The sequence below is a fragment of the Pseudorca crassidens genome, chromosome 12 (assembly GCF_039906515.1).
Source record: "Pseudorca crassidens isolate mPseCra1 chromosome 12, mPseCra1.hap1, whole genome shotgun sequence".
Lineage (NCBI taxonomy): Eukaryota > Metazoa > Chordata > Mammalia > Artiodactyla > Delphinidae > Pseudorca > Pseudorca crassidens.
Genome location: NC_090307.1, coordinates 68,850,442 through 68,873,611, shown reverse-complemented (window position 1 = coordinate 68,873,611; position 23,170 = coordinate 68,850,442). Strand labels below are relative to the sequence as shown.

The 23,170-nt window shown below is 46.9% G+C and overlaps 1 protein-coding gene across 3 annotated transcripts in view; it reads left to right on the top strand.

Annotated features, from left to right (window-relative positions):
• Positions 1 to 23,170, top strand: part of OSBP2 (oxysterol binding protein 2) — a 165,002-nt gene that overhangs the window by 16,721 nt on the left and 125,111 nt on the right. The window contains exon 1 of one of the 3 annotated variants that reach the window (XM_067700239.1): positions 1,067 to 1,781. The exons of 1 other annotated variant lie outside the window; for it this stretch is intronic. In XM_067700239.1, the coding sequence (XP_067556340.1) occupies positions 1,126 to 1,781 (656 nt within the window). In that variant the 5' untranslated portion in view covers positions 1,067 to 1,125. Of the gene's footprint in view, positions 1 to 1,066; positions 1,782 to 23,170 lie in introns of those variants that run through there. One more of the 3 variants, XM_067700240.1, reaches the window with a different exon arrangement.

The window sequence follows — 23,170 nt, the reverse complement described above, 5'->3', positions numbered from 1 at the left end:
GCTTCTCTTGTTGCAGAGCACCGGCTCTAGGCGCGCGGGCTTCAGTAGTTGTGGCACAAAGGCTCCAGAGTAGTTGTGGCGCACAGGCTTAGTTGCTCTGCAACATGTGGGATCTTCCCACACCAGGGCTCTAACCCGTGTTCCCTGCATTGGCAGGCGGATTCTTAACCACTGCGCCACCAGGGAAGCCCGGGATAGATTCTTTAAAATCAGTGATGTTTAACCTTTCTGGGATCACAGACTCCTTTGGGAATCCCATGGAAACTAGGGACCTTCCCCCAGGAAAATGCACAGACAGGTAAAACTCCACAGGCTACTGCAGCATCTTCACAGACCGCCAGCTAAGGTTACCCAGGCATGTCCAGGAGCTCCAAGAACTTCGCTTTTGGATGCGTTCCTTGTACTAAAACGCTCGGCTTACTAAACTCTTTCTCTATTCCTTTAGAGAGCCTGAACTATGTTGCCACTTGCGGCGAAGTGCCCTGGCCAAAGCAGAGGCCAGCTGGCCCAGGTGGTGGGGCGGTGGCTTCGGGCCCCTGAGCCTGGTGGCAGCGGGAGGGACCCATAGACAGGTAATGGCTGCCATGGGGGGCGGTGGGCGTCCTCCTCAGCTTTTAGCGTCATCCGGCTGGGCCCCTGCGCTTCGGGCGCATGTTCTGGGTTTTGGGGAGCGAACCTGCCCGGGTCAGAGGCGGGGAGCTCCGGCGCGGGGCCCGCGAACAGAGCTGCGCTGGGAGCTGGCGGGCTCCGCATTCATCATTGTTCCCACAGCGCCTGGCACGGGTTGGGGCGCAGGCAGGGATGGTGGTTCAAAGCGCGCCGTCCCTTCCGCGTCGCCCGCTCGCCGAGCTCTCGCCCCACAAGCGTTTCCTGGGCGCCTTCCAAGGGCCAGCCCCGGAGCCGGGAGCTGGCGACGCAAGGGAGGGACGAGGGTCCAAGTCCAGCCCGCTGCACGCCTGCGTGCAAGACCATGCTGGCGAAGGCGGCGCGGGGCGCACTGGCAGCGGAGAGACCCGCGCGCGCCCCTGCCGCGCGCTCGTGACGGTGCCCCCGGCCCCGCCCCAGGCCTCCGCCTCTCGCTTCCCCCCTCCCCCCGGCTCGGCCGCGCTCCGGTCGACGGGCTCCATGGGCAAAGCGGCCGCTCTGTGCCGAGGCGGTGGCTGTGGCGGCCGGTCCCGCGGGATCTCGTCGTTCTTCACGGTTGTCCCCTGCCTGTCCTGCCACACGGCGGCGCCGAGCATGAGCGCTTCCACGCCCGGCTCCGAGCCGGAGCCCAAGCCTCAGCACCAGGCGGTGCCCCAGCCCAAACGGGATCTGGTGTCAGAACAGGTGTCGGAGCCAGTTTCTGAGCCGGTGCCAGGATCGGAGCCTGAGTCCAGGAAGATGTCTGAGCCAAGGCCAGGGTTCAAACAGGAATTGGAACTGCTGCAGGGGTTGGGGACCGGATCAGGTCACCGGGAAGAGTTGGGCTCAAGCCTGGGGGCTGGGCCCTTCACCAAGGCCCCATCCGAGCAGGTGCTGGCGCTGGGGCCAGTAGTGGGGAGCGTGCCCTTGACCAAACTCGAGTCTGGGTTGTTGCCGGCATCAAAGGCTCCGCGACCAGGGCAGGTGAAGACACATCTTGGGGCTCCAGTGCCAGGGAGTGGCTCGCCCTCCGCTCTCCCGATGGTCTCACTTCCTCTGGACAGCTTCAAGGGCTGGCTTCTCAAGTGGACCAACTACCTGAAGGGCTACCAGCGCCGCTGGTTCGTGCTCAGCAACGGCCTCCTGTCTTACTACAGGTATGGAAGTGTCAGGGTGGGTTGGCTGAGTTTGGAGGGTGGTGATGCTGCAGCCATGGTGACAGAGGGCATCCAGAGTTGGAGGGCACTGCCACTGGCCTGGAGATGTTTGGGAACTCGCACTCCAGCAGGAGAAATAATGCCTCTGGCCAACCTTCAAGGGCTGGGGCCCTGACCTCAGGCAGGGGAGCCCCTGTGGACATGACCTCTGGCAAGCTTGGGTCTAGGGAGTGAGCAGTGACGTTGGAGTGAGGGAGTGATTTGGGACCTCGGGACCCCTCTGGTCCTGGTAGTTGTGGGACCTGGAGCAGCCAGCCAGAGTCAGCCCCCAAAGTCCTTGATTCAGGAGCTTTCTGGTTCAGGAGCTAAGATCACTGTATAAGGACTGAGGGGGACAGTAACCTTGTTCAGTCCTTGGGACGCACTCATGGGAAGGGCTCCTGCTCCCTCCTCAGTTGCTCAGACTATTTCCCACTTTTCCTGGTGCCTGCTGGTTGCTGGGCCTTGGCCTGGGGGCACAGCAGGCTCACAGACGCATCAGACATGGCTTCTGCCCTTCAGGAGCCCATCTTGGCATTCCGTGGAGAACCAGGAAGCATCCCACCGTGGCCTTTCTTATTCTAGAAGCAGTGTGGGATTCAACAGTGAAGTCCAGTGGTGTGATAGCTAACACTGTGTTCCATTGAAATGGATTGAAAGGGGGAAAGATCCTGAAGGCTGTCTAGGTATGTTTCCTGGGGATGGTTTAAACTTTGAGATCTCTGATCACTCTATACTATCAATTCTCAAACCTGAGTGAGCACTGGAATTCCCTGAAGGGCTTATTGAAACATCAAGTGCTCAGCCCCCCTGCTGAGTTTCTGCTGCAGTGGGTGTAGGAGGGGTCTGAGATTCAGCTTTTCTAACGAGTTCCCAGGTGATGCTGCTCTGGACCACAGTTTGAGAAGCACAGCTCCATTGTCATTGCAAACAGGAGGGCCCTGCCATTCTGTTTGCTGAAGCTCGGGTCACTTTGCTCACTTCACTCTGCTGGGCAGTATCTCTTCAGGTCAACCACCAGCGCATTTATATGATCCTTCCTCACCTTTTTGGAGCACAGCTTCTAGAGGATAGTTGAATCTGTGATGCCACTGAGAATTTGGGAGCTCCACTGAACTTAAGTGATGGTTCCCACTCAAAGTGGGGATCACTGTCTTTAATTCCTGGCAGGGGAGAAAGCTGACCTGTGTTTCTATAAATTTATTTATTTTATTTTTGTGTTGGGTCTTCATTGCTGCGCGCAGGCTTTCCCTAGTTGCGGTGAGCGGGGGCAACTCTTTGTTGCAGTGTGCGGGTTTCTCACTGCGGTGGCTTCTCTTGTTTCGGAGCACAGACTCTAGGCGCGAGGGCTTTAGTAGTTGCAGCACGAGGGCTCAGTAGTTGTGGCTCGCAGACTGTAGAGCACAGGCTCAGTAGTTGTGGCACACGGGCTTAGTTGCTCCACGGCATGTGGGATCTTCCCGGACCAGGGCTCGAACCCGTGTCTGGTGGATTCCTAACCACTGCACCACCAGGGAAGCCCTGACCTGTGTTTCTAATGTGTTCATCTCATGTGGTGTTGTTGGTGCCCCACGACCCACTTGGCTGCAGCATACAGCTCACAGGACAGAGTGTTCTTAGAATTTGGCAACTGAGCAAAAAGAGATCCTTTTCCAAATGGTGTTTTTATCCCACTTCCCATACTCCGTCAGGTGTGTAAACATTTCACCAAGGCATACAATGATAGGGATCATCATCATGATTTGCTATAAATAAGTGTCACTCTGTCTCATAGGCAAGGGACATAACACATAGGGCATGTCGACTGTGGACCACACTCTCTGCTTTATGTTATGTTCATTTCATCCTTGAAATCACACCGTGAGGTGGGTTCCAGGATTGTACAAATGAGGAGTTCTGAGCTTTGCCAGAAGGATGTGGCTTGTCCAAAGTCACTGGGCAGGGTAGGCAGTAGAGAGAGATTCTCACCTAGGCCCTTTGCACTCCAAAGTCTGTGCCTGTCCCAGATGTGTGTCCTAATGCCTGTTCATCCTTGAGTTCAGCATTTCTGAGTTATCTGCATTTTACCAGGTACTACTAGGGGTCAGTAGTTGAGGTCAAGGTAATGTTTATGAGTCTAGGGTCCCACAGTGGCAGGAAGGCCTAGTTCTAGTGGAAGTAAAATCTGACCTTATGTATTTTTGTTTTATTTTAATTGGAAGAGCAAAAAAGTCCCTCTTTTTTTCTTAAGATAACTATGTATAGACAGCTAGCTTTTCAAGATTATCTCAAAAGTACAGATTCTCTGGGTAATTAAGAAAAATTCTTCTTGCTTGCTGATAAGGTTGTGGGGACAAATACTGGTTTTGGGGGGAGAAGGGGCTGGGGACAAGTTTTCTTGTTGTGTGCTTTCACAGTCCAGCACTATAGTTTCATTTGTGGACATTTCTAGATTCCAGGGTGGGCAGAATTGTTGCTCGACTCACTTGGGTAGGACGAATGATCCCTGACATTTGTACAGCCCTCTCCCTCCTTTAGCCCCACGTGAGGCCGGCCACGAAGATGTCTTCATTCCCATTTTAGAGGAAGGGAAACTGAGGCCGAAGGAGCAAACTTTAGTGGTGTATCCTGAGGCACCCAGCTTGCGGACTGGGCCTCCAGTGCCACAGGAGATGAGTCAGTCTCCAAGTGCAGAAAAAGCCCTTCCGAGGTGGAGCTGGAATCACCACTTCTCCCTGCACTCCAGTTCTGCCTTCTAGAAGACGGCTTTGGTCTGCTCTTCCTCGGGCCTCACAGCACTTCAGATGTTTGACACCACTCTCCTGTCCCTGCTTCTGGTCTGAATCCTGCCTTCCAGACCAGGCCTGGCTGTCCTGCCTGCTGGGCTCAAGGACTGAGCTCCCTTTGGGCCTGCCGCTCCCAGTCCTGACAGCGCAGGTTATCCTGGGTTCCATTTACACCCAGTGCCGGGCATGGGTCACCTCCTCCAACCTGCCCCAGACCCCCAGTTCTCAGTAGTTCTCCAAGTGTGTGTGCTTGGAATAGAGGCAAATTCAGGTGCTCAGAGCTGCAAACAGAATGAGAGAACTTTTATTCATGATCTCCTTTCCTTAGGGGTCAGGTAGAGTCAGCTTTAGTCCTGGGATGACAGCTGGGGAAGGAATCAGAGCTGCTTCTCTTGCTAGCTTCCCTTTTGGAAAGACCACTGTCTAATTTTTTTCTTTTAATTAAGCGAAGTCTGGTGTTTGGAGAAAATGCGGGCACGTGTCTTGTCCTCCCTCCCTGATCCCATCTTCCAGCCTTCCCCGCTCCTAGATAACCATCATCCCAAATCCTGGTCACTGTCCACTTTCTTTTCTTTTTATTTAGTTTTAGCTAACCTATATGCAATTTTTTTAAAAAAACACATTGTTCATTTCAACCATTTGAAACTTTATAAAAAAGCATATTGTACAGCATACGATTTGGGGGGACTAATTTTGACTGCTTTATAACAGCCCAGGACGTGAGCGCAGTTTTTACTTATTCATGCTCCTCTTGATGGGTCACTACAAAAATGCTTGTACACGTGCGGGCGTTCCTCTTGGGTGAAATCACTGGGTTGTGGAGAATGTGAAGGCCAAACTCTTTTCCAAGGCAGTTGTGTCAATTTATAGTCCCACTGGCAAGAAATAAAGAGATTTTTGTGGATCTCTATCCTTTGCAGAACTTGGTATTGTCAGCATTGATTTTGCCAATTAAATGGTTATTGCACTGTAGTCTTGAGCTGCATTTCAATCCCCATTATTTTTACTTTGATAGATAATCAGTGGGGGTTTGGATTAGAATTTCTCCATTAAGTATCGCTTCCTCAAGTGCTTCTGCCCTAGATTTTGCTGGAAAAGCTCATTCGATTGCTCAAGTTTATTCTAAGGGAGAAAGTACATAGTGCCAACAGCTGGGCTTAGTAAATTTATATTATCAAGAATAAAAAGATGCTCTTTGTAAATACTGTCACATATAGAAAGTATTTCTGGGAGGTATGGGTAATTGTTGGTAGGTTTTTACTTCTTTCCAACAATGTGCTAGGAATATAAATACAGGAGACGAGGTTCTTATTCCATTGCCTGGTACTCTTAATCCCATATCTATTTGAATATTTGAATACCAATAAGGGGAATATGGTTTTGCGGGAATATGGTCTTTTTTTTTTTTCTTTTTTGGTTGTTAGTTCCCATTTAAAAAATTTAATCCCCAGTTCTCATCTCCCAGGGAACATGGAAGAATTCATAAATGATGCAGAATTTTCAAAGGTATTAGCCCCAGCAAGTCCTTAAGGAAAGAGTGTTTCAAACATAAGTTTTATCCACATTAATGAGAAGATTGATTTGATTAAACTAAATTCTGTTTTGTTGTATACAAGTTGCCTGTTTGGCGACATTATAAATGACATCTATTTCCCAGGAAATGATTTCAAACAAAATATGAAACAAAAATGTTTTGTTTTAATTTATTATTGTTCAGACTGATATACGGGTAGGAATGGCAAAGCCAGTTAGCAAGGAAGGGCTCAAAGAAATTAGTCTGGGTCTGTAAGAAAGAAGGCTACAGTCAAGTGAAAGTAAGTTTTGAAAGTCCTCTGGCTGAGGAAGCCCACTGAACATATGGTGAGCTGGGCCCACTTTGGGGTGGTGGCCAAGACATCTTTGCCTCTAGAATGGATCAAGTACTCCTTCCTCCAGTGGGGCCAACTGTCAAAGGCAAACTCTCATGGAGACAGTATTTTTTTTTTAAATAAAGTTTTATTGGAACACAGTCATGCCCATTCATTTTGTCTGTGGCTGCTTTTTTTTTTTTTGCCGCATGGCTTGTGGGATCTTAGTTCCCTGACCAGGTATCGAACCTGGACCCCCAGCAGTGAAAGCACAGCGTCTTAACCAGTGGACCACCAGGGAGTATTTTTAATATCAGTTTAGGTGATGCTTGAAGGATGGAGATGGAAAAGACTATCCAGTTGCAAAGTGTCCCTGAAAACATGAAGTTGAAGGTGCACATCTTCAGGTTAAGCCACTGGGGTTTCCACCTCAGAAGGCGGCCTTATTATATTGGATTCAGCTTTAATTTGAAACATCATCCAGTGTTTCATACTATGAGGCCAGATAGGAGGCTGAAAAGGAATGCCCAAGTTGATAATGTGTAAACATTGGTTTGAAGTCCGTTTCTTCAACGTTTAACACAAGGGTGTTGCAAAGAGCCTGTGAGTGGACTGGCAGAGTGTTTTGGAGAAGCACAGTGCATTCTTAGCAAGGTCTAGTGACATGAATTATGATTTCCTCCCACAACCCGCTCCTCTTCCTGACCTTCTTCTTTCTATGAATAGCTGAAAACCTCTGAGTCATGCTTGCTGCCTCCTACCTGCTTCACCCCACATCAGGTGGAACTGCTGAGCCCTGCCTGTCTCCTTCCTATCATCCATCCTTCCTCCCCATTCCTAGCGCCACATCCTGGCTCAGGTCTGCCTTCTGCTGAGCTGGTGCCCCAGCCTTCAGCTGTTGCCCTGGACAGGGTCCCCGGTGTGGTGCCACCTCCCGCCCTGAGGGCCCTGGATTTGCCTGTCTTCTCCAGGCATCTCTTTCAACAGTTCCATCCCCTGTGTTAGCAGTCCCCCACTTTGGGTTTTTCCCATTTGAAATATCTATAGTAGCCCCAGACTGACCTAAGGACTACATCTTCCTCCTTTGGGAGTTTACAGGGTTTGTGTATGGGCATCTCTGCAGACAGCTTTGTGCCAAAGGGGCACCGTGGCCAAGTTTGGTATCTTCTTCGTGTTCTACATGAAGCCTAGCACGGTGCTTTGCCACTGATATGCCCTCAGTAGCTTGGTTAGTCTGAATGGATGAGTGAGTGAATGAATGAGAATTGCTTGCAATTTTATGGGGTTTCAGAAAGCAAGTATGTTAGTGCCAAACTCGGACTTTTCTTAATTTGTTTTCAATTTTGAAAACTTGTTTGCTGAAATAAGATTGGGAAGATGAACTGGAGGTTGCCGGCTTAGCCAGGAGTGCTGGAAAAGTGATAGTTATGAAATGCAGATTATTTGGATATGTTATGTTGACAGATTTGAATGTGTTGAAATAGGCTCCTCCATGAACCAACAGCCTTGTATCTGTGGTCCTCATTTGTATTTCCATAGGGTTACAAGGGTTTGTGCATGTTGTCTCTGTGTTCCTAGGATGATTTGTCACTTCATAAAGTGTGGCAGTGACTGGATGAGTGGGGAGTAAAGATAAAGCTTTTAAAAGGGCTTTTCACAATCCCAGAGCTCTTTAAACTAGTTTCATGTGCACCCGACGGTTTGCTTTGCATGTGTTATATGTGCAGGACCCTGTGGGAAGCAGGCTGTGTGTCAGAGGTGAGGCCTCTGCCCTAAAATGTTAGATCTAACTGGATAACAGGCCCTCACAAACATGGGGTTCTCTGTGATGTCAGAGCGATTTCCAGTTCACGCTTGCGGTGAGGAGTGCAGCCTCTTCCTTATTGTCCTATTACATGGGGGAAGAAGTGGGAACTCGTGGGCAGCACCAACCTACTGACTCAGCAGGTGCTAAGGTGCCCACCCACCTCACATTGGGGAGACTCCTTGCTGGGGTGCCATGTTGGGGTCTCCAAGACTAACCCAGATTCAGTGACCCCCTGGGAGGACTCCCAGCACTCGGCTCGATGTGCGCTTGCAGCCTGCTTTATTACAGTGAAGGGAAGCAAAGCACAAGCAGAAAGGGAAGAGGGGCAATGGATGAAATCTGGGGAAGCGAGGCACAGGCTTCCAGGGCTCCTTTCCCAGTGGAGTCATGCAGGACATGCTAATTCCTCCAGCAGCTTGTTGTGACACATGTGTGAAAGGTTGCCAAGCAGGGATGTTTGGTAGAGACTCACACTCAGGGATTTTATTGGGGGTCTTGTCACGTGGGTACCCTCTGCCTGGCACAGTCCCAGAGTCCAGGCTCCCAGAAGGAAAGCAGGTGTGCAGCATGGACCATACATTGTTTGCACAAGCAGTTTGGGTGTAGTCAGTCACGCTTACCAGTTAGGGGAACCCCGGGGTGTTGCAGGAGCTTGCCAAATCCAGACTCTTAGGGCCAGCTTTGGATGCAGGCCTTGCAAAGGATGAGCAATCTCCGGCTCACCTCCTTCCTCCCTGCAGACTTCAGTGACGTCAGTCAGGTCAGGGCGGGCACTCACTCTGGTTCAAGGAGAGCAAGTGCTTACACTTGGCTCTGAGTGGAGAGGGGCTTCTTGTTTCCTGCCAGGCTTGCAGGGCGTCTCACACAGCTCGTGGTCCACTGCTCTGTGTGCTGAGGGCCTTCTCTTTGGGGCCTCCGCCCACGTGGTTGGCCCTTGATTGCTTCTCAGGCACTTTTCTTACCTAGACCTCCCCTAAGGCCCTTTGGTGGCCCAGGTTTGCTAGTGACAAGGGTACACTCGCCACATGGACCTCCTTCCTCCGCAGGACCTTCCCTTTTGTGCCTTTGGTGGAGTGTCTGGTGTGAGTTTTTCAACTCCTGCTGACCCTTTTACCTTCTTCAGGGAGGGTCTGTTATTCTAAGATTGGGGCCGGCGAGCAGTCTAGCACATTGTGACAGCAAGCGTACAGCAGCTTTGGTTGTATCAGTCATTGAGGGCCAACAATGTACAAGGCAGCTTGGGAGACAAGCACATGTACTGTCATCAGCCCACTGGGTGGAGGAGGAGGAGGAGGAGGGAGGCCTGCATCCATCTTGGCCCGTCAGTAAGAGCCAGCGGGTTCAGGCGCAGTGCCGTGGGGCCTCCCAGGGGCTGGGTATTCAAGCCTGTGGCTTTTACACCTCCTGTAATCTTCTGGGATGCAGTTGGCAAATGATGTCAATAAAGAAAGACAGGCCTGTGAAAAGGATGTGAGGTTCCTTAAACCAAAATCAATATCTCCTTATCCCAGGGGGAAAGAGATACGGAGGAAATGGGCCTGTTTCCTGGAAGACTACTCTGGATACTGACACGTGGAGAGGAGGAGATGGTAGGAAACATCCCTGAACTAATTTGAAATTGGCAGCTTCATGTGTGGTGAGTCATGTGCCAGGTGTCACCCACAGATGTGGCTTTAGGAGGCTCATCACACACACGAAGCAAACTGTCAGTGAGTTTTAGGGTCATGCTGGGTGCTGTATGCTTTTCTTCTTTTACGAACAACTCTTCCCCACGTATGTTTCCGTTTTTAAGTGTTCTCGGAGTCCTGATCACTTAGCTTCACTCCTCTTAGCGCCTCGTCATGTGCTCAGCCACAGCTCTGCACCTCAAATGCTGATTTAACAATCTCGACTCACACCATTTGGTCTGCATTGCTGGGCCGTTGCCTAAACCAAGAAGAGGGCAGGTGGCATTGCTGTGCTTGCATCGGAACCTGCCAGATTGTGTGGTCCTTTGAAGCAGCAGTAGGTGCTGTCTTCCTAAAGTATAAATTATAGTTTGTGGCTTCCCTGGGCTCACCACTCACTGCCCTTCCCAGTCGGATCTCCCCACCCTCCTTCCTGTAGCCTTGACTCTTCTTCTGCCCAACTCGCCTTATTCCCCCTCTGCAAACCACATGCCTTTCACTCTCTCCTCCAGATCCCTGCACCTGCCACCCCCTGCAGCAAGGAGAACCCTCCTCATTGCTGCACACATCCTAGCCGAGCAGTCTAATTCCAGGTCATCTCAGCCTAGACCTGCCTGGATTCCCCTGCCATGAGCTGGGCTGGAAGAACCATCCTTCCTCTGATGCCCCTTTGTGTGTTGTGTCATTTGGCCGTGTACCCCTGTTAGCTGGATGTTGGTCTGTCTCCTCCCCACCAGAGCATGGGGCTGTGTCTTCCCACTGTAGTGTCCCCTGAGGGGCTGGGCATAGCACCTTGTACTTGTAGATTCTCAAATTTCAGTGAGGTTTTTTTTTTCCCCCATGGAAGACACTTTGTAATTTTAATCTTTCTGCATGTTTTAAAGACCATGAACATGCAGCCTGGACTATAGCAGTAGCTCAGGGGGAGTCACTGAATTGCCAGGAAAATGGAGTGACCACGGTGGGCTACACATGGCCCAGCTTTCCAGCTCCTTTTCTGAGGCTTATCCTGATGTGATGACATTGAGAGCTCACTGTTTTCATTTACCTTTAAAACTCTGTGTTATAAAGAATTTAAAACATATATAAGAGTAGCCAATAGTATAATGAGCCCCCATGCACCCGTTATCCAGTTTCAACAGTTATTAACTTCCTGGCCAATCTTGCTTCATCTCAGTGCCCCCACCCCACACCATTTTGAAATGAACCACAAATATCACACATCACCTGTAAATATTTCAATATGTATCTCTAAAGGATGAGGATTTTAAAAAACACATCCACAACACCATTGTTACAACTAAAACAAATTAGCAATAATTCCTTGTTACCATCAAATATCCAGTTAGTGTTCAAAGTTTCAATGGTCTCAAATGTCATAAATTTTAAAAAAATGTTTTATTTTATATTGGAGTACAGTTGATTAGCAATGTTATGTTAGTTTCAGGTGTACAGCAAAGTGATTCAGTTATACATATACAAGTATCTATTCTTTTTCAGATTCTTTTCCCATTTAGGTTATTACAGAATATTGAGCAGAGTTCCCTATGCTATACAGTAGGTCCTTGTTGGTTATCTATTTTAGATATAGCAGTGTGTACAGTACATGTCAATCTCAAACTCCCAATCTATCCCTCCCTCCACCATAAATGGTTTTTTGATACATTTGTTTGTATCAGGACCTAAATAAGGTCTACCTATCGAATGTCCCACAGTCTAGGTTTTGCTGATTGCATCCTCCTGGTGTAGGTTAACATGTTCCTGTGTCCTCTGTAGTTCCTTATTTTGGTAGATAGATCTAGAAACTTGATCAGGTGGTGATGTATTCTTCCATCAGGAGCTCATAATGTCTGGTGACTTCTAGGTCTATGACATTGGCAGGTGGTAACAATCAGTCTTAGATTAACCTAATTCTATCATTCTTCCTCATTTATTAGAAGGAATACTTCTATAAAGAGAAACTTACCCTCATCTACTACTCATTGGTCACTCAGGGATACAGTTCACACAGGAAAGGCAGGATAAATGCCATGTAGCCCTTAATGATGCTCATATCATCCTGCCTTAACTTTGCTTAGTGGAGGCATCTTCAGTTGGCTCTGGAGTCCTCTGGAAAGGACCCTGATGGTATTGATAGCTTCCCACCTCCCGCTTGAAAAGATGTTCTAGGCTCTTCTTGAACTTGTCTTGGCTCAGCCCTGGAGTCAGCCATTTCTGACTATACTCTGACTGGGAGGCTGCCTGGTGCTAGGATGAAGCATATGGAAACAGGAATTGGCCTTGACACCAGCCTACTTTGACTTGCAGGAATCTTTGAAAAGAAGGGAGACAGAGGTATGAAACCTCGCTGTTCTATTTGCCACATGTCCTCTTGAGCTGGGCAGAGGCTGTCCTATCTATATTTAAGGTCTTTGGTTCATCAAAGAAAAATTCAATGCATGAGATGAAAATGGTGATGGAGACCATACCCTGTATTTTTTCTCTGTTCTATCTTAGATTCTAATAATGACCACATTTGAACAGTGCTTAATGGTGTATAAGGTGCTTACACGTGTGTCATCCCACTTGATGACCACCCAGGGAGAAAGGTAGTTATTATGTCCCGATGACAATTGAGAAAGCCAGGGTTTGTCCCACTGCAGTGGCATCGCTTAGTGGGTGGCCTAGCTGAGATCTGAATCCAGCACTTTCTGGAGTTCCACACAACCGGAGCCTGTCCTCTTAGTGTCAGAAGCTCTGACTGTCTTCCCACCCAAACAGGCCATCCCTCCAGCTCTCCCTGGGGTAGATGTGTCCCTGGTCCACTTGGAGACCTGTGAGTGGGCAGCCTCCCTCAAGAAGGGATGGTTGGGGGGCCTTTGCCCCCTCTTGATTCCCCACCTGTTACCTTCATTCAGGAGATACCCTGTCTGGCTCGCCTGTCTTCAGGATTGGGCCCTGCATGTGACCACACAGCAGGATTGCTGGCTCTGGAGGCCTCATGAGAAGCTAGTCTTATCCCATTGTGATCAGGTACTTGCTAAACAGTGAAACTGTTGGCAAGGACAGCTACCCCTGTGCACTAGGCTTATCCGTTATCTATTGCTGCATAACTTGGAGGCTTAAAACAACAACAATGGTTTTATCATCACTCACAGTTTCTCTCAGTTGGGAATTCAGAAAGGGCTTGGCTGTACAATTCTGGCTTGGGCCCTCTCATGGGGCTGCAGTCAGCTGGTGGCTGGGGTCGGAATGGCAGGTTCTGGAGCATCTGGAGACTGGCCGGGCTTCTCTCTCAATCCACAGAGTCTCAGGGCTTCTCCTTGTGCTCTGTCCACATGGCTGGTTTGGGCTTCCTTACTGCATGGTGACTTCAGAGCAGCCAGACTGCTTCCCTGGAGGCTGGCTTGCCTCAGAGGGAGTGTCCCAAGGAAACGGGGCAGACATGCACAGACCTGACCTTATCCAGAGACTACATTTTCAGCAGTACCGCTTTGATCACTGGACCCACAATTGAGGTCAAAGTGGCTTCCTAGTAATTTTTACCCTTCAAATCAATAACATGGGACATATTGAGCCCAGAAATTAAGTCTACAATTGTCTTGATTTCTTAGGCTTTTTGATTGCAAGTAGCAAAAGCTTTCCAGAGCAACTAGAGCGATGTGTGTGTGTGTCTAAAAAAGGCTTTCTTGTGAGACCACAGAATGGTTTTACAAAGCCTGCCTGGCAGTTTGCACACTTTTCTCACTTTCATCACTTCTGATGTCTGCTTTACTTCTTTTTTTTTTTTTTTTTTTTTTTTTTTTTGCGGTATGCGGGCCTCTCACTGTTGTGGCCTCTCCCGTTGCGGAGCACAGGCTCCGGATGCGCAGGCTCCGGATGTGCAGGCTCAGCGGCCATGGCTCACGGGCCCAGCCGCTCTGCGGCATGTGGGATCTTCCCAGACCTGGGCACGAACCCGTGTCCCCTGCATCGGCAGGCGGACTCTCAACCGCTGTGCCACCAGGGAAGCCCTGCTTTACTTCTTATTTTCCTCCCTGTAGTCCAGTCTGTTTTGTTTTTTTGCTCCTTGGGCCATGTGGCAGAAGATGGCTGCTGCCTACAGCTCCTGAGTTCATGAGTTACAGGTATAACCATCAATACAGCAGAGGCTGTCAAACTACCTTAACCCAATTTCTATGAAGGAAAACTGGATTGGTTCCATTTTGGTCAAGTTTAACCAACTGGAGTCTGGGAACAGGTCTGGGTCAAAAATGACTGCTCAGGCCACCTGGGAGTGGGGCTGGGGCAAAGTTCCAACTAGGTTTGTCAGATTTAGCAAATAAAAATATAGAATACCCAGTGAAATATGAATTTCAGATAAATATCAAATTTCAGAATAAATAAATAAAATTTCAGTATAGGTATATCCCATGCAATATTTGGGGTATACTAAAAATTATTTGTTGTTTATTTAAAATTCAATTTTAACTAGGCTTCCCATGGTTTTGTTTTTTTTTAAAATAAATTTATTTATTTTATTTATTTATTTTTGGCTGTGTTGGGTCTTCGTTGCTGGGCGTGGGCTTTCTCTAGTTGTGGCGAGCGGGGGCTACTCTGTTGCGGTGCACGGGCTTCTCATTGCGGTGGCTTCTCTTGTTGCGGAGCACAGGCTCTAGGCGCACGGGCTTCAGTAGTTGTGGCACGCAGGCTCTAGAGTGCAGGCTCAGTAGTTGTGGCGCACAGGTTTAGTTGCTCCGCGGCATGTGGGATCTTCCCAGAGCAGGACTCGAACCCGTGTCCCCTGCATTGGCAGGCGGATTCTTAACCACTGCGCCACCAAGGAAGCCCCTCCCATGTTTTTTTAATTGTACTATGTATTTTAGCTTAGGACTTTGTTTTTTTCATCCTGTATTTTATCTGGCAACCCTATTCTTTCTTTTTTTTTAAATTAATTTATTTATTTTTGGCTACGTTGGATCTTCGTTGCTCCGTGTGGGCTCTCTCTAGTTGCGGCGAGCGGGGGCTACTCTTCGTTGCAGTGTGCGGGTTTCTCAGTGCAGTGGCTTCTCTTGTTGCAGAGCATGGACTCTAGGCGCCTGGGCTTCAGTAGTTGTGGCGCACAGGCTTAGTTGCTCCGCGGCATGTGGGATCTTCATGGACGAGGGCTCGAACCGATGTCCCCTGCATTGGCAGGCGAGTTCTTACCCACAGCGCCACCAGGGAAGTCCCTGGCAACCCTATTCTAAGAAGAGGACAAGGGAAATGCCACATAGTGTCTGCTACAGCCCTTCCTTGCCTGTTCAGAAGCTGTCAACAGTGTAATCTTAAATATGTATCCTTAGAGGGCTTTATTTCTCATAATAACATTTGTCATATTTAATATGTGTCAGGCCCTGTGCAAAGCACTCTGTATGGATTATTTCATTTTATCCTTTGAACGAGCCTAGGGGTTGTTGGTTCTATTATTATTGTCCCTGTTTTACAGATGGAGAAATGGGTCTAGAGATGTTGAAAAGACTTGAAGATTTCACGACTAGTAAGTTGCATAGCCAGATTCAAGTCCAGGCCAGGCTAAGTCCAGAGCAATTGTTCTTAGTTACTTCACTGTCCTGATCCCCTTTTTCCCCAAAAGTTTTGAAAATAGATGTGTTTGAATTAGAGGTCCATGTAGTTTACCCTTTGTCTGTTCTAAGGATCCAGTTGTCTAGCTGCTGGATAGAAAGTGAGAGGAAACACATGAAAGTATCTACTAGGACTCCTCCTGGGTCCCAGGAGTTTTCTCAGTCCCAAATTGTCCAATTCTTAAGTATTAAAATATTTCCATCAGATCATGTATGGAACCACATCTTTCATAATCAGGGTCTAGCTATTGTTAGATTTGATAATCTATAGGCTGTAAAGACAGTGGGAAATCAAGCTCACCCCCAGCCCTGCTGCCTTTTTTGGTCATTAATTAGCAGTGTAATTTTTTAAATTATGGTAAAAACACGTAACATAAAATTTACTATCTTCACCAATTTTAAGTATACAGTTCAATAGTGTTAAGTATATTCACATTGTTGTGAAACAGATCATCAGAGCTTTTTCATCTTGTAAAAATGAAACTCTTTACCTGTTAAACAACTCTCCTTTCCCCTTCTCCCCAGCCCCTGGTAACCACTATTCTACTTTCTGTTTCTATGAATTTGACTACTTTAGATTCCTCATAAAAGTGGAATAATCACAGTATTTGTCGTTTTGTGACTGGCTTAATTCACTTAGCATAATTTCCTCAAGGTTCATCTATGCTGTAGTATGTGACAGGATTTCCTTGCTTTTTAAGGCTGAATAATATTCCGTTGTATGTATAGACCACATTTTGCTTATCCATTCATCTGTCAATGGACATTTGGGTTGCTTCTACCTCTTGGCTATTGTGAATGGAACATGGGTGTGCATCTCTTTGAGACCCTGCTTTCAAGTCTTTTGGATATATCCCCAGAAGTGGGATTGCTGGATCATATGGCAGTTCTATTTTTAATTTTTGAGGAACCTCCATACTGTTTTCCATCATGGTTGCACTATTTTACAGTCCTACCAACAATGCACAAAAGTTCCAGTGTCTTCATATCCTTGCCAACACTTTGTGTTTTCTTAATATTTATTTTATTTATTTATTTATTTATTTTATTTCTTGGCTGCGTTGGGTCTTCATTGCGGTGCACGGGCTTTTCTCTAGTTGTGGCGTGCAGGCTCCAGAGCGCGTGGGCTCTCTCGTTGAGGCACTGGAGCTCAGTAGTTGGGGCATGTGGGCTTAATTGCCCCGTGGCATGTGGGATCTTAGTTCCCCAACCAAGGATCGAGCCCAGGTCCCCTGCATTAGAAGGCGGATTCTTTACCACTGGACTACCAGGGAAGTTCCTGTTTTTCGTTTTTGTTTGTTTGTTTGTTTTTTTAATAATGACCATCGTAATGGATGTGAAATGATATCTCCTTGTGGTTTTGATTTGCATTTCTATGATGATTAGTGATGTTGAGCGCATTTTCATGTGCTTGTTGGCCATTTGTGTATTATCTTTGGAGAAATGTCTAGTCAAGTCATTTGTCCATTTTTTAATCTACTTGATTTTTTTGTTGTTGATTGTAGGAGTTCTCCATATATTCTCATTATTAATCCTTTATCAAATATATGATTTAGAAATATTTTTCTCTTATTCCATAGGTTGCCTTTATACTCTTTTGATTGTGTCATTTTATGTACAAACATTTAAAATTTGACGTAGTCCCAATTGCCAAGTCCAGGGTCATGAAGATTTTCCCCAGTTTTCTTCTAGGAGTTGTATACTTTTAGGTCTTAACATTGAGGTCTTTAATCTATTTTGAGTTAATTTTTGTATACAGTGTAAGTTAAGGGTCCGATTTCATTCATTTGCACGCAGATATCGAGTTTTCCCAGCACCATTTGTTGAAGAGAACTGTCCTTTCCCCATTGAGTGGTCTTGGCACCCCTCTCAAAGATCATTTGACCATATATGTGAAGGTGAAAACCAAACCCTTTTGAAAAACACGGACACTCATTGAATATGACAGCGTGTCATCTTCAAGGTCCAGCTACAACTCTGTCATCTGGGACCATGGGAAGTTAAATCTAAGAAGGCAGACCGCTAAGGCCCCTTCTCACATCTCTAGGCTTCTGTGACTAGCTACAGAGACCTCTACTCACAGAAAGAGTGTTTGCCATAGCCTAAGAGGAGGTGGGTGGAGATCAAGAGCAGACACTTAGGTTGCCAACAAGACTGCTGACAGCCCTCTGCGTTTCGACACTGGAGCCTCCTTTTCCACCTTCCCTTCATCTCATACCTGTACAACCCACCCACCCTCAGGACCAGCCTTATCTCTGCCTCTCCAGGATCATCTCACCTCTTCCTCCACGGTCACACTCTGATGACAGTGGGCTCTGTGACCATCCTGACAGGAGAGGGAGTTAGAACTGGGTCCTCAGCTCACTCTCCTCCTGGATCAGGCAGCTCCAAAACAAATCACCCCCAAACCCAGAGGGTTAAAGCAAAGGAGGATTTATTCTTGCTTGCATATCCGCAGGTGGCCGGGACAGCTCTGCCTCAGGCAGCGGCACCTGGGACCCTCTTCCACCTTGAACAAGTGGGCTGAGTGATATGTCATCTGTGGGCATGTGCAGCTGCTTGAGGGCAGGACCAGTAGATCATATTTCAGTTGTTTCCTCCTAGAAGGCCCACTGCATGTTAGATCAGTGTTCAGTAACTCTTAGCTGGCCACACACTGGACAGACCTGTCATTGGTACCTGGGAAGCTAGTGGTGGGAGAATGTCTAGGTAGGAATGGAACTTAAAGGTCATCTGGTCCAACCATCTGTCTGTTCATTGACTTCTTCCTATAGCATTTCTGGCCCCTCAGCAGGAGCCTTGGGCAAACCTCTCAGGTGACAGAGAATAAAGCTTTATCTCCAAGACAAAATGGTATTCCTGAGATAATTCTGAAAGTTAGAAAATTCTTCCTCTGTTGAGCTGAGATGGGTTTCCAGGCAGCATTTGTCCTGATTAGGGTGTTTTTCTGTCCTGCACAGCTGGACTTATCCCTTCCATGTGACCATACTTTTCATCTTCAGAGAGGCTGGCTCGGTGTCCCTGTGTATTATCTATTGCTGCATGACAAATCACCCAACATTTAGTGGCGTTAAGAATTCATGAGTGAGGGACTTCCCTGGTGGTCCAGTGGTTATGACTCCACGCTCCCAATGCAGGGGGCCCAGGTTCGTTCCCTGGTCAGGAAACTAGGTCCGCGTGCTGCAACTAAAGATCCCGCATGTTGCAACAAAGGTCCTGTGTGCCGCAACTAGACCCAGCACAGCCAAATAAATAAATAAATAAATATTAATTTAAAAAAAAAGAATTCTTGAGCAGGAGTTGGAGGGATTCTGGCTGGGGATGATTTCATGAGGGTGACACTCATCTGAAGGCTTGACTGGGCCTGGAGGCTCCACTTCTAAGGCAGCTCCCTCACTTGCCTGGCCAAGTGGTGCTGGCTGTTGACAGGAGGGCTCCGTTCCTAGCTCTGTGGACCAGTCCAAAGTGTCCTCACAATATGGCAGCTGGCTTTCCCCAGGGGGAGTGATCCAAGAGAGAGCACGCAGGAACCACAATGCCTTTTCTGACCTACCCTCGAAGTCACACTCTGTCATTTCCACTGTGTCCTCTTAGTTATACAAGTCAGCCCTGCCCAGTGGGGGAGGGAGGCTCCAAACCTTTGTGACCTTCACTTTCCTCATCTGTAAATGGACCTACTTGGCTGTCTGAAATAAACCGTGAAGAAGCATTTGGTAAACTCTTTCGTAAGTGAAGGGGATGTTCTGAATGTCAGGGTTTTTCTAACAGTGAATGCGTAACGAGTGAAAACCTCCTGTTGAACCCCACACTCCTGTTTAACCAGTCCAGTCAAGGAAAGCAGGGCTGGATTTGCCAGAGGATGAAGAAGACATACTTGAGGTCTCTTTCAGGGATAGTCACTCCGGGAACTATCTTTCTAGAGTTGAGGAACCGTGTCGGGGGGAGACCCCTCTCTGCTGACAGGGCCCTTCCCTTGTTCAGTCCAAATGTTGGAGGGGAGACAGAAGGCACACTCTTGCTGGATGCTGTGAGGGCCCAGGAGATAAGACTATGCCACAGAGGCCCCGACCTCATCTGTCTTGCTCACTGATCTGACTCCAAGGCCTGCCCTGCCACGTTGACTGAACGAAAGAATGAACGTGCCCCGCAGAGGTGATGGTTGTTTCAAACTCAGCCTCCGTTTGGGAGTCTATGACTGTGCTGTGGGGACTTTGGTTTTGCAGGCTGCTGTCACGGTTTGACAGGAGCTGAGCTGCTGTTTCTGCTTCCGTTGAAGCTTGGTGGGAATCACTTTTACGTAAGATTATTTCATCTAATATTAACATCAGTGCTTATAATACCGGAGCCCATGAAGGGAAGTAGAATTCCTGAATAAATTATGTCTCACCATCAGCTCTGTAAACTCGTATAGTAATATGTGCATTTAAATTTGTAATTGTCCTTAGTGTGTTAAATTTTGACTTCAGTGTCTCCTTAATTGACCTCTAATCCCTGGCATTTCAGTCTTTCTTTTGTCTTGGTAACTGATTTTCTTTTTTAGAGCCTCCTTTGCTAGGTGTAACATTTTTAGGGGGTATGTTTTAGTGCTGCTGAACATTTAAGCTCACAGATCACTTGTAAAAGGAAGAATCTAGGTTGCTGGGACACCCTGTAGATTGAGGCTGCAGCTACAGAGATTGTGTGCTGATTTAAAAAAATCAAATCCGTTCAAGTATCCTGAATATGTAGGCGCAGGACTGTGCTCAAAATAGATCCCCCCCTGTGCCCTAGGGACCCGTCATCTCGTTTCTTGATTCCCGAGACACTCAGCACATAGCCTTGTGCGCTGGCTCACAGGGGCTCGTCACCAAAGTCCTTCATCACTGCTGTTGGCTGTCGCTGTACACAGGGAAGAATTTAAAATGCGATAGATTTTAAATGGATTTTATTTTTTACTGTGGAAAATTTCAAACGCATAAAAGTAGATGATGGCCCATCACCCAGTGTTAGCAAGTCTCACTGTAAGGTCAGTCTATTGCCTCCCCACCCTCAGTTAACTTGAAGTAAGTCGCAGACATCTTTTACTTAATTCTAAGAATTAAGTTAAAAAATAAGTTAGGGCTTCCCTGGTGGCGCAGTGGTTGAGAGTCTGCCTGCTGATGCAGGAGACATGGGTTCATGCCCCGGTCCGGGAGGATCCCACATGCCGCAGAGCGGCTGGGCCCGTGAGCCATGGCCGCTGAGCCTGCGCGTCCAGAGCCTGTTCTCTGCAACGAGAGAGGCCACAACGGTGAGAGGCCCATGTACTGCAAAAAAAAAAAAAAGTTAAAAAATAATTTTAATAATAATGAATATTTGTAAATATTTCATTATGTATCTCTTTAGAGATGAAAGTTTCTTAAATATTAACCTAAATGGCATTAAAATGCCTAAAAATTTAACAATAATTCCTTAATATTATCAAATATCCAGTCAATATTAAAATTTCTCCATTGAGTTCTCTTTAATAAAAAAAATTTTGTAGGCATTCAATAGATATTTATTGAATGAAAGTTTCTTTAAATTCTATAGTGCTTTACAATTTTCAAAATTTTTACATGCATGATTTCATATAATTCCGTAATAAAATTTCCCCATTAGTTTAAAATTTTTTTAGAGTTTCCAGAAATCAGGATCCAAATAGAGTCCATTCATTGCAATTGTTGATATTTCTCCTCAGTTTTTTTTTTTTTTTTTTTTTTTGGTACGCTGTAAACACTGATAAAAAGCTACCATCCAATCCGTGGACCCTGTTCATATTTTGCCAGTTGTCCCAATAATGTCCTCTCGAGGTAGAAGATCCACTCCAGGATCATAGATTGCATTTGGTTGTTGTGTCTTGTCACTTTAGTTTCAGTCTGGAACAGTCTTCCATTTTCCCTTGTCTTTCATGACCTAAACGTTTTTGATAAATTCAGGCCAGTTACTTTGTAGAATCTGCCTCAATTTGGGATTGCCTGGTGTTCCCTTATGTTTAGATTCAAGTCCTGCATTTGTGGCAGAAATACCACAGGATGCATACTCTGTCCTTCACAGTATGTGTCCTGATATGTGCATCATATCAGGAGGCACATGATGTTGATTTGTCCTACCACTAGTGATCATCATTTGGTTAAGATGGTGTTTGCCAGGTTTCGCCACTGTAAAGTTAATTACTAATTAATGACTAATTAGAAAGTATTTTTATGGGGAGACACCTTAAGGCTATGTAAAACCCTGTTCGTCAACAAATCTCCCCACTGATTTTTAAAAAAATATTTATTTATTTATTTGCTTGCACTGGGTCTTAGTTGTGGTAGGCAGGCTCCTTAGTTGTGGCATGCATGTGGGATCTAGTTCCCTGACCAGGGATCAAACCTGGGCCCCCTGCATTGGGAGCTCAGAGTCTTATCTACTGCACCACCAGGGAAGTCCCTTCCAACTGATTTTTACCATCCTTTGGTGATTCTTGCCTGAATCTATTATTACTTTGATGGTTGCCAATTGGTGATTTTCTAATAACATCATTCCTTCTATATTTATTAATAGGCATTGTATTGTAAAGAAGAGCTTTTAATTTATCCATTTATTTATATCAGTGTGAACCCATGGATTTCTAGATTATCCAGTGGGTTGTTATCTGTAATTATCATTTATTTTGACACTCAAATTGTCCTGGTTTTGGGTAAGAGGAGTCCTTTTAAACTGGCTCCTGTGTCCTTTTGACATTCCATATTTGAACCCTCCTTCCTTTTTTTGTACAACGGAATGATCCTGGTTCTTCTGTACTGGAATCTGCCATTTCTCCAATAAGCCCTGGTTCCTTTTAGTGGAAAATGGTATCTAGAAGCCAAACACTGAGTGCTAGGTGGGCTCATTGTCATTGGGACGTTATTGCTTCTAGGCTCTCTTTGTGGATAGAGGTAGTTTTTTCTTGCCTTTCTCTTCCATGTTTCCAACTTCAGACTCTGACAGTAAGAGATCTGGCTCCCATTATCCTCAATATATTTACTTATTTGCTCAGTCCCTTGTATGAAAACACCCTCCTGGTCACGCTGGCCAAATCTCCTCTGTTCCTGTGCAACCAGTCGAGCTGGCTGAGTTATCTCGACGTTGGTATTGCTGATCTTGGTGGCGATCTTGGCCAAACCCCTCTGCCACAGGGCCTAGCTGCACTGTCTGAATCCCCACAGCTTAGTTTCTCCTGGGAAAGGGGAAGGGGCTCCCCAGTCTCTCTTGATTTATGGGTTCTTCTTCTCTCTTTCTCTTTTTCCCCTTGCAATTTATTTGTTGAAGAAACGGGGTCATTTGTTCTGTAGTTTCACACAAACTGGATTTTGCTGATTGCATCTCCATAATGTTATTTATCATACTCTTCTATCTTCTTTATTTCCTGTAAACTGATAGCTAGGGATTCCATCAGAGTAAGATTAAATTATACTGGCAGGATGGTTCATGGATATGTTGAAGAGGGGCATGTATTGGCTGGTTCTTTCTTTCCCCCTTCCTTCCTTCCTTCCTTCCTTCCTTCCTTCCTTCCTTCCTTCCTTCCTTCTTTCCTTCCTTCCTTCCTTCCTTCCTTCCTTCCCCCCTCCCGCCTCCCTCCCTCCCTTCCTTCATTTCTTTCCCTCCCCTTCCCCCTCTCCCTCCTTCTCTCTCTGTCTCTTTCACACACACATATGAGC